General features: G+C 37.4%; 1 protein-coding gene across 6 annotated transcripts in view; it reads left to right on the top strand.

The window, feature by feature from the left end:
- LIMS1 (LIM zinc finger domain containing 1) overlaps window positions 1-12,004 on the top strand; it is a 193,493-nt gene that overhangs the window by 116,005 nt on the left and 65,484 nt on the right. The window contains exon 1 of one of the 6 annotated variants that reach the window (XM_007501206.3): window positions 6,730-7,015. The exons of 4 other annotated variants lie outside the window; for them this stretch is intronic. In XM_007501206.3, the coding sequence (XP_007501268.1) occupies window positions 6,909-7,015 (107 nt within the window). In that variant the 5' untranslated portion in view covers window positions 6,730-6,908. Of the gene's footprint in view, window positions 1-6,729; window positions 7,016-12,004 lie in introns of those variants that run through there. One more of the 6 variants, XM_007501207.3, reaches the window with a different exon arrangement.

The raw sequence follows: 12,004 nt of genomic DNA, 5'->3' as shown, positions 1-12,004 counted from the left end.
TCATGTAAAATCTATAACAAATTGCTTGCCATCTCTACTGAGATGGGGAGGAAGAAAATTCAAGACAAAAAAAAAAGTTAATGAATGTTAAAAATTGTTTTTACATGTAACTGGCAGGGATAAAAAAAATTTAATTGGCATGTGTCAGAAGTATATTGAGGTGGTCCTGTTTCTAGTGTCAGAGGTATGGGGCTGCCAACAAATGGCATGGCACATCCCAGAGGAAATTTGGGCAGCTGTAATCTCCCTGCTTTGTTCATCTATTTTTATAGTTTTTTAACACTGAGTTTTCTCTTTGAACTGCCTGCTGTCTCCAGGGCTCAACCATAGCATGCCCTTTTTGTTGCTTGTTTCTAGAATTGTGGTGATGTACCATTCTCACATTCTTAACACCCCAAGTTTGAAGTGTGAACATGAACCCACGGTTTGAATCTCTGTTCTGTGAATCCACAGAAGACTTTGGCTAATTCATGTATGTAAACAAGAAAGCAAGTGAGTCCTAGCAACCCTCACTTAGAAAAGAAACCAGGAGTTGGAGGTGTAGCCATGTTCTGCGTGAGAGGCTTAACTTGGTTGTATGTTCATATATGTGTGGATACAAGTGCTCCTACACACAAAAAACAGATCTGAATGAGGAGGTGAAACAAAGCATGGGAAGGCTGGTCATTTTATCCTGCAGAAATGTTTCTCCAGTCAATGATTAGTTAAGGGATACTATTTAAAGGGCTCATTTCCATTAAGCTCCAAGTCTTGGTTGCACAACATAAAATCCGTCCCTTGTTCTGTGTCATAAATGGAAATCAATGACCTGGAAATACATAGGTACTGAGCCAATTCACAGGCCTGCATGAAGTTAGAGGTATAAAAGCTTGTGGTGATATCTTGTTAACAGCTGCTCTGGCTCAAAATTCTCCATCACTGTATTTAACAAATGCTTGCAAAAACATTAGTTGATCATTAAATACCACTAATTGCCCATTCTGGAGACGTGATGCTTAATTATGTTTTACGTTTATCCTGTGGTGCATGAAGGGGTTACTTGAAATAGGACACTGGAAATTGGAATGTAACAAGCTTAGGCAAACACTAGGGCCAGTTGTATCCTCTGTTTTCCTTAGATGTGAAGTGTCGGGCTCATACCTGCAAAATACTGTGTAACTTTTAACAATCATAAAGAGCTCTTGAATTTTCATTCTTTCTTATTTAGAAAGGGTCCTTTTCTGATACTCTATAATATCTTGAAAATGTTCTATCATGCAAATCCTATATTAATATTATATGAGTAAAGTTCATTTATATGACATTTATATAAATTATATAATGGTAAATTCTTTAATGCTGAATGCAAAGAAATATTTTGAAACACACATGAGATTATCCATTGAGGCTTAACACTTCTCAAATGTGGGGCAGCTAGGTAGCTCAGTGGATTGAGAGCCAGGTCCAGAAGACAGGAGGTCCTGGGTTCAAATTAGACTCAGACATTTCCTAGGTATATGACCCTGGGCAAGTCACTTAACCAGCAGTGCCAGGTCTTACCACTCTTCTCTCTTGGAACCAATGCACAGTATGGATCCTAAGACGACAGGGAAGGGGGTGCTAAGTGAAGCTTGGAGATCAGATTGTCTAATCAATTGAAGCTGGCAAGATGAACACAGAGAGAGAGAGTGATTTTCTCAGGCACTTTCACTAATATCCCACAAGAAACAGGTTAGCAGATACAGATCCCTGACTTTGCTTTTCTTTCCAGTTCATCCCATGCCTTATCAGTTAGGTGTTTATTAGGTTAGGCCTTATTCTGAGCATTGTGCTACTTGCTTTGGAAGCTAGAAAGCACTTTAAACTGGGGTGTCCTTCTCAAGGAGTTCACAGTTGATTGAGCAGGAAGGACAAAGCTACTATTTATTAAACAGTTTTTTAAAAAGTCCTGAACCTCGAGTATTGATTATAATTGCAAGGAGAATTTCTAGAAACAAAGCAGTAAGGGCTATGGTCTTCCTAGGTTTTTCTGAAACCAGCCTCATCCTCTTTTCTTGTAGAACAGTAGTGTTCCATCACATTTATGCACCGTAACTTATTCAGCCATTCACCAAACAATGGGGAATTTCCCCTCAGTTTCCAATTCTTTGCCACCACAAAAAGAACTGCTAGAAATATTTTTATACACATGGGTCCTTTTCCTTTTTCTTCAGTGTCTTTGGGGCATAGCTCTCATAGTAGTGTTGCTAAATCAAAAGGTGTGCAGTTTTATAAGCCTTTGGGTGTCGTTATGAATTATTTTCCAGAATGTTTGAATCCGGTCAGAGCTCTACCAACTGTGTAACACGAACACTTTATAGATAGAGCAATGATCAGTCCATTCATTTTGTACTCATTAACATGTACTAGTATAAGAAGTTATCAAACTGCCTATAACTGTTGATCCAGTGATCATCTCACTATTGGACTTATTCCCTAAGGAAACCAAAAATGGGAAGAGGGGCTTGATACATGTAGCTAAATATTGGTAACAATAGTTTTGTGGTAGCAAAAAACTGGAATGGAAGGCACTTAAAATAAACAAAAAATACCTTATCTTCCAAATTTTAGTTCTGAGGCAGAAGAGTGCAATGGGGGGGCAAATGACTTGCTCAGGGCCACATAGCTAGGAAAGGTTTGAACCCAGGACCACTGATCCACTTTGCTGCCTTGCACATTTTTTTAAAGTTTCAGATTATCATAGAATCAGAAAGGGTTCTAGTACAGTGCCTGGTACATATTAGGTATTTAATGAATCCTTGCTGACCTGACCCAGAAGCTCTTCAGTCCAAGCCACAAGAATCCCTTTTGGCATAAATAAGCCTATTCCACTTTTGTTTCCCTCTCATTATTAGTAAGTTTTCCTTTACATCTAACTCTAAAATCTGCCTCTTTGTAGCTTCCATTGATCCTACTGGAATCGAAAGAGTTCTCATCTTATTCTACTCTGACATTGTCCCTAACTTAAAAGAATTAACAGGTGCATCTAGGTAGCACAGTGGATAGGGCACCAAGGCTTAAGAGTCAGGATGTCCTGGGTTCAAATGTGGCCTCAGGCACTTCCAAACTGTGTGTCCCTGGGCAAGTCACTTAAACCCTGATTGCATAACCCTTACTGCTCTTATATCTTAAAACTGATACTAAGACAGAAGATAAAGTTAAAAAAAAATTTATGTAACATAACTTCCATTTATTCAAGATAAAATTCATTTCTAGTCAGCTGGCAAAGGATGATTATTTTTGCCTGTTTCTTTTGTAGTTTGGAAACTGGTACCTGGCATCGTATTTACTAAGCACAACATGACTTAACCCTATGTTTATCAAACAGGCTGTATCCCACATGATCACGTGTTTCCTGCCTTCTCTTGGCTTAGCCACTGGGTGGTTCTTCACCTCAACCTGCCACATTTACTTTTGAAAACATTTTTTAAAATCTTGACCCATGTTTATTTCAGTACCTTTCATAGGAACTACCTCAGCATCAGTTTTGCACGTGCATCTGGCTTACAGTGAAAACAGCTGATTTTTGTTTTATTTGGAGAGCCTGGATCTTTTTTTAAGTGCCATAGTAAGAGGTCTAAAGACTTACTCCCTTCCCATCCTGCTCAAGACATATCACTGGAGATCTATTTTGTATTTCTAACCTTATTAAGAGTCAGAATGGTGTAGTTGGAATTGGCAGGCTGGGGTTCAGACTGCAGCTTTGGCCCCTTCTACTAGCATGACTTTGATCAAGTCATTGGTCAAATCTGCTTAGTTTCCTCAACTGTAAAATGAAACCAGTTGATCTAGATGACCTCAAAGAGCCTTTCCATCTCTAAAATTTGATCCTGTGAACCTAAGATGATCAATTCAGACCATTTAGAAGCTCAACAGACACTTTGCAGAAAACAGACAAGTTTTCTCTACATTTTGAGGTCTATAGGATCCTCTCATCACTATAGAAAACAAAATCAAAGTTTGCTGGCTGAAATCTTTACGAGTCTCGTCATTATTGAACTGAGACTAGATGAACTTTAAATGATTGGCTTTTTAAGTGATTGGTCACACTTCCTAGCTGTGTGACCGTAGGCAAATAACTTGACCCCCATTGCCTAGCCCTTACTGCTCTTCTGCCTTGCAGCCAATACTTAGTTTTGATTCTAAGAATGAAGGAAAGTGTTAAAAGCAAAACAAAACTTGTTAAATAGCCATATGTGCATTACGTTTGGTTGACAGGTGTTTCAAATAAATTAAAATTATACAGAAGCTTCTTTCTCCATTAATACTGAGATATTGCAAAGACATTGGCCCTGTAGTCAGAAGACCAAGTTCTAGCCTAAGCCGTCACTACATTTCCAGGTGGCCTTGATCATGCCCCTTTGTGGGATCTGAATTATCATCTGCAAAATGAGGAGATTGGCTTATATCATTTGTAAGGCCTCTTGAAGCTCAATGGTCAATTCCCTTTATTCAACCTATGCTCCAAAATCATACCAGGGGTAGCAGGTAAAGGGTTATGTTAGATATTTATAGAATCGTTTATGCCCATGTTTTGTGACTTAATGACACCAAAAAAAAAGCTTTAAAAGGAAAAAAAAAAGCATCTGCTTCATCCATGACCTTAAATCCCATTAGTAATTTACTCAATTTAGTTTCCATTCAATAGCATTTATCAAATGCCTACTATGTGCCAGATACTACACTAGGTGTTGAGGATTCAAAGGAAAAAAAGTAAAACTTTTCCTTCCTTCTAGGAGCTTAGATTCTTCTGTGAGGATGGAGGAGAGGGGAGGAGAGCAATGGTATGAAGATTAGTAAATATAAAACACGTATGTGACCCATGGTGTAGTGCCACCCCTTCAGAGAACTCTGTGCTTGGGTGGACTGAGTCTAATCTTGGACTCCTGACACAAACGGTCACTTTCTGCCTTTGACTTTCCTCCACCATGGAGTTTTACTTTGGACGTATCTTTGAAATAAAACTCACATATTCCTCACATTTAAGTTTCAAATGTGGGTGACACTTTGTCCAGCTTCCATTTTAGTCACTTGATGCTAAATAAATATCTCCCCATCACCACCGCAATTTCGTCCCTACATATTGTTGGAGCAAGTGAGTGCCTTTGCTTTTTAATTAGGAAATTGAACAGAAAAGATGACTCTTCTTTTTTCAAAGAACATATTATATCAATCTCTCCTTTATCTTTTATAATTAAATTTTTTAAAGCAGCAAAAATTTGCCCTTTCTTCCTCCCATTCCCATCCTTCCCCATTGTGAATAAAAAAACAAAACCCTGTTACAAACATGTTTAGTGTTTAGCACAATAAATGTATAAAACTGTCAAATTTTGGTTTTGGACATGTTTAGTTTCAGATGTCTGCTGGACCTCTAGTAGAGAGGTATATGATATGATATATATATGTATGTAAGATATATAATATAATGTAATTTCAGTATATGGTCTGTTATATATATACATTATATATACATGTATATATAATATATATGTCTATTTTGTGTGAGATGGGTGTATTTATACATATACATAATTATATGTATAAATACAAACATTAATTCTAGTAGAGGGGCAGCTTGGGGATAATGGTTAAAGCCAAATCCCATAAAGAAATCAACAAGATGGAGATGTAGGCTGGAATTTCTCCTTGTCCTCAGGCAGCTGTATAAGGGAGGAGTTGCAAATCTGCAGAGGTAAAAAGGGCTTGTCTACACTCTTACAACCACAGGTTCAGAATAACAGCAAAAAAACCCAAATTCTAGTGTTTCTTTATACCAGAATCCCTCACTTTCTTCCAGGGAATTCTTAAACACCTCTCCCTAACTGCTAATTCCCTCTGCCACTCATTACCTTTTTTGTTCTATACTTCTTTATATGCTTTTACTGGGTATCTTTAAAACTTTGAGACTTTAAAAAAAAAATGAATGAATTAGTTTGTTGGTTACAATTAAACTCCCAGGGAGCTCCCTTCCTCTCTGCACATTTGTGAAGGACTTTTAAGTCTTAATAGCCTAAAACTGCAGTTTTTTAAAAATCCTGCATGAGTGTCCCATAAACTTACGTATGTCCGTGTCACCCGGGTAAGCTTCTTGAGAGCAGGGCGTACAATTAATTTGGCTGTTTGGATCCCCATTGTCTAGCACAGTGCCACACTGGCACATATTGAGCCCTTAATAATTGCTTGTTGATTGATGGCAGAGAATGTAGAGTGGGATGTTAAACGCATGCTCAGATAAAACAAGTGTGGGGAGTATTTTATTAGATTTTTTAAATTATCTTGTTTTCAGCTAAACCATTTCAAAGGTTGCTCATTGGAGAACAAATGTTGGGGGAAAGGGGAAACATTTTCTCAGGTCATCCTCTCATGTCAATTAGAAACGTGGTTTTGAATTGCTTCCTGCTGCCATCCTTCTGGACCTTACTTAAGCAAAGAATCCCCAACACCCAGTAATGACCAGGCACATCTTTAAAGGGACTGTTGCTTGTAAAGTGCTGAGATGGCTTTCCTGGCATAAAAAGGCAGATTCCCAGGAGTTAATTGGTCATTATGTGACTCCAGCTCTTCAGCCAATGATGGAAACTTTGGCATTAAAAAGTTGATAGGCGTATTCTCATCTATAAAGTTTTTCTTTTCAGCAAATGGCAAGACCTCATAGGTACAAGGCTCAGATGATAAGGGAAGTACTGCTTTTTCTCTCTCTGTCTCCAGAGGGTGTGTACGTATATGAGAAACAGGAAGTTGTACTCTTAACTGCCTGTATTGAGGTTTTAACTCACACTAGTGCAGGTGTGCAGTAGACACACGGCTCAGTTTATCTTCTCTCCAAATACCTTGGCAGCCACCTACCTCGACCGAAACCCTTTTTAAAAATTGATGTGTGGGAGAGAAATATGACCACTTTACAGCTGAAAGAACTTTCCCATTCAGGCCTCTACAGGAGGAGGCGAGATCGACCAGATAGTTTTGGACTAAATGGGTTACACAAGGAGAAGCTGAGGTGAGTGCTTATGAAGGTTTGGCTAAAGGTCAAGACATCTTCTAATTGGAGTGGGATTCCACAAATTTTAGAGGTAATAAAAAGGAGAGAAAATCCAACTAGGAATCTAAAGCCTACAATGAAGAGTTTAATAAAACCCTAAGTTGGGGGTGCTAGGGCTTATACTATTACTAGATTGGTACTTTGTAAGAGATTTTTTTTTGGTTCCAAATTATAAAAGGTGAATTCCTTGTCTAATGGTTTCCACTGTACCCAGGAGTTTAAAAGACATCTGAAGTGTTATAAAACTCTTTTGTAAATGCCAATTTAATAAGTCATAATTTATAGGATACTTTTACAAAAAACTTAGAAGGTATGGCTCTTCTGGGATCTCCAGTGAAATTGCGTTTGTGTGTGTGTGTGTGTGTGTGTGTGTGTGTGTGTACACATTTGTAAAATGAGCTGATGTAGCTTATTAGATCAGTTTTATTTATTTATTTTTTAAAAGGGAAGTTGGGGGAGGGTTTTTCCCCCTTCACAGGGGGTTATTTGTTATTTAAATGGAGTTAGACAGAGGAATGTGGTAGAACTGCTTAATATGACTTAGGAAGAAAGGGTAACTAAAAATTCACCAACTATTTCTTTACAAATGTTATGCTTTTTGGAGATTTAGTCTGTCTTAAAATCACACAATTTACTTTTGCAGTATAGCTGGTGAGAATTCTACAAGTTTTCCCAAAACCCTTACAAAGGCATCCCAGTGATGGGATTTTTATTTTATTATTATGTATTTTATTACCTCTAAAATACTAAGGAAATAACTTAGGTTCTGTTTGCTTCTGACCTAAACTGTATTTCTGTTTTAATGCTGACTAAGGCAGAAAGGATTGGAAGGACTTCTCTATTTCTTAATTACATTTACTGTAGAGTAGTTTATCTTATTTTTAGACTCTTAATTTAAGCATTGGAGCTCTCTGATTAAACTGCTATGACCTCAACTAAGCATTATCTTTCTCCTCTAAATGCTCATTTTCAGATACAATTTGGCTTTTAGCACATTTTAATCTCAAAATTAAATTTGTGTTAACATTACTTATTATAGAAATGATAATTCAGAAACAATGTGTTTAAATTTTCCACATCAATATTTTTCTTTTACTAAAAGAGCTATTTGAAAGCACTTAAATCAGGGATCATTTTTATTCTCCATGAATTGGGCTATATTTCATATCTCTAAATGTGGATATTGTATTTACGTAAAAATCTCAGATTTTCTATAAAAAGAGGCATTTGCAGAATCATTTCTTCTAGAAGCAGTAGTAATATTACAGGGGGGAAATGCCAGGCAGGGTGAAGGTACACATTTAGACCTTGAGTTATTTAATCTTATACTTTTTCCTTTATTTTAAATATTCACAAATACATAATAGCTTATGTGGAAAAGCATATATCATAGAAGAAATATTAACCTACTTTATCATCACAGATTAAAGAGAAGGTGCACAATTCCAGCTTAAGACCAAGATACTTTAAAAAAATATTTTGTGAGGCAAGTAAAAAATGTTATGCTTCTAACCTGACCAAAATGTTGGAAAGAACTTCTGAAATCCATGGAGTAAATTCTAATCTAACCATGGTCCAAGCTACCTTAAGGGGGTTCTGGGTAAATTTTACTGCAGATTTTAGATAATAGTAAAAGGGTTTTTCTATTAGTATTTGTAATCTCTTCAGTATTGAGTCCTATTGCAAGCAGTGAATGAAATTTGTGTTTATTATTTACTCCTATAACTCAATCCGGAGCTAAACCTAAACCCTTAACTTTTATCAGGATATTAAGAATCAATTTTATCATCTGTAAATAAATAATTACGTAGGGATTGACTATTTAGACATTTATTATATCTTTTTTTTTAAATCCTTGCCTTCTGTCTTAGAATTAGAGTATTAGTGCCAAGCATAAGAGTAGTAAAGAGCAACTGGGGTTAAGTGACTTGCCCAGAATCATACAGCTAGGAAATGTCTGTGGATAAATTTGAATCCAGGACCTCCTGCCTTTAGGCCTGGCTCCTTTGATGTCTTTTGAAATGACTGGCTATTTTTACTTAGAACTTTAATCAAAGATAAGGGCCAAAGATAGCTATATTGTTTAAATCTTGTTAGTTCTGATTAAGGCTGACCTTGTTTAGGGGATGCATTTTCAAACATATCTCTTCTGTCTTCTTATTCACTTTTTCTTTAGTAGTATCAATTGATAGCCAGAAAATAGAGAGATTATCTCATCAGTTGTTTCATTTTGTTTTCTAATTTGATATGATTTCCCCTCTCTAAGTTTATGCTCTTTCTAAACATTTTTAGCAGTCAGGATTAAAATCCTAAAGTATGTTATCAAGCCCAGATACCAAGTCTTTGTGACCTTTTCTGGGGTTTTCTTAAGATACTTGAGTGGTTTGCCATTTCCTTCTCCAGCTCATTTGGCAGATAAGATACAGAGGCAAACAGGGTGAAGTGATTTGCTCAGGGTCACATAGCTCATAGATGTCCGAGGCCAGATTAGAAATCAGGAAGATGAGCCTTCCCAACTCCAGGTCCAGCACTCTACCCACTGTACTATCTGGCAGCCCTGACCTGCTGTTAGCTACTAACAAATAACATTCTCATCTCCCAAAACTTAACATTTTGCTCAAATCACGTTACTTTTGAATCCTTTCCTCACTTGCAGATTTGTTTCCTAGGTACCATGTCAGTAGAGTGCAATGGCAATATTACCATTACCAAAAAAAAGATGTTTCATAATTGTATCCAAAAATGAAATATTAAGTGGAAATCAGCAAAATACAAAAAAAAAAACTCTCTGGGTTAGATTGTGTGCCTTAAAGGACTATCAGTTTGCATAAGGATGTCATGCTTCTGAAAAATTCCTACAAAACATTTATTCAGAAGTTTTGTAGATGCCTTGAAATTCATGGTAATATACAGTATACATTTTTAATTTTCAGTTCCATGTTCTTCCCCTCCAGGCCCTCCTCCACCCATTGAGAATTTGTGAAATTACGCAAAATATTTCCATATTAGCCATTTTGCAATTTTTTAAGGCAAGAAAAATAAAGAACATTTTTAAATTTTTGCTACAATCTGCCAAGAGCTCATCACTTGTATGTATGTAAAATAGTATAGGTTTTGCATCCATGTTTTGTATGAGGCATATCGGGGGACATGTTAGGCATATATTTGGAATAATATATTACATCTCCATTTTTTTTTTAATAAACCCATAACCTTCTGTCTTGGAGTCAATACTGTATATTGGCTCCAAGGCAGAAGAGTGGTAAGGGCTAGGCAATGAGGGTCAAGTGACTTGCCCAGGGTCACACAGCTGGGAAGTATCTGAGGTCAGATTTGAACCTAGGACCTCCGGTCTCTAGACCTGGCTCTCGATCCACTGAGCTACCCAGCTGCCCCCTACATCTCCATTTTCAAGTGGAGACAGTCTCTTTGTGTACATGTTATGTAGAAAGTTTAGGCTGAAGTAATCCTTTTAAAATATGTTCGAATTTGATCTCTAAACAGCTATGTTTAGTATATGTTTAGAATAGTAACATTTTTCCTTATGTAGCTAAAATTCTATTATATAAAATGGTAACATTTTTAGACAATAGTATCAGAATTAACCTCTATGATATACACACACATGCAGACACTTGTATCTACTCACCATATTACAAATGTCAAAACTGTGTTAAAGAATACCAGGAGGAAAACCACTGGTAAGCTCAGCCTCCCACCCTCCATTTTCTTACTCTGAATAAATGTGATTTCATTGGCTGATGAGGAAACTCCTCTGTCAGTGAAGGTCAGACCCTTCTCTGCACTGGAGTCTTGCCCAGGTTCAAACAGCCAGTATGTTTCAGAGGCCAGATTTGAGCCTCAGTTTAGAATTTGGAGGTCAGCTGTCTCTTGGCTACCCCCACTCTGGTCATTTTGTTTGAGCTCAAGCATTATGGGAGTACTTTGCCTTATAGAATAAGAGACTGTTAATGCTAGCAGGGATGTAACAGGGATGTAGCAGATTTTGTCTGACTCATTGTTCTTAAAGATGAGAAAATGAGACCTGGGGTTGGCCAGTAACAAAGTCAAGATTAGAACCCAGTGTATCTGTTCAGAGAGGGCTTCCCACAGTGTGGCATAATGGAAAGCACCCTGAGCTGAGAAGTGGAGACCTGAGAGGCCCCTTGTTGTTCTGAGAGAGAGAGAGTGAAGCCAATGAAGGGGTAATAGATATGGAACTCCTCAGTGAGAATCCCAGCCCTTCCACTGTGAACCTGTGTGATGTTGGGCAAGACACTGAATTTCTCTAGGTCTCAGTTTCCTCATTTGTAAAATGAAGAGATTGGACGAGATGACTCCTCAGTCCCTTTGAAGCTCTAAATTGTATGACTGAAACTTCAAGTTAGAAAGACATGATTCAGGGACTCAACTAGCTGTGTGACTCAGGGAAAGTTACTTAACCCTTGATTTTAGCTTCTTCATCTGTAAAATGGAAATAAGAAAAAGAATAATAGCACCTACCTCATAGAGTTGTTGTAGATATTTTATTTGTACGAAGTGCTTTGTAAACCTTAAATCACTATATAAGTTCCAGCTATTTTTTTTCCCCTGGTTTTTCCAGCTGCATAGATCCCAGGCAATTCATCTGCCCTCCCCGGGGCTCAGTCTTCAATCTCCAGTGAGGAGACTGGACCAAATGATCTCTGAGTTCAACTGGAATTCTATTAACCTATGCTTCTGACTAGACCAAGTGACACATTTCCTGCAGGAGGATACTATATGTTAGCCTTCCTGCCATCTAAAACATTTCTGTGGAGTGGAGAGTATTGTTAAGATGAAAAGTTAGAGAAACTGTCTTCACACTCTAAAACCAGAGCCTACAAAGAGATAATAAAAGGGAAAAAAAGTTCTTTGCAATATGTATGTGTTCTCTTCCTCTCAGTTCTCTATGTACTGAAAGATAAA

This window comes from Monodelphis domestica, chromosome 8, assembly GCF_027887165.1.
Source record: "Monodelphis domestica isolate mMonDom1 chromosome 8, mMonDom1.pri, whole genome shotgun sequence".
Classification (NCBI taxonomy): domain Eukaryota; kingdom Metazoa; phylum Chordata; class Mammalia; order Didelphimorphia; family Didelphidae; genus Monodelphis; species Monodelphis domestica.
This window is presented reverse-complemented; position numbering and strand designations above follow the sequence as displayed.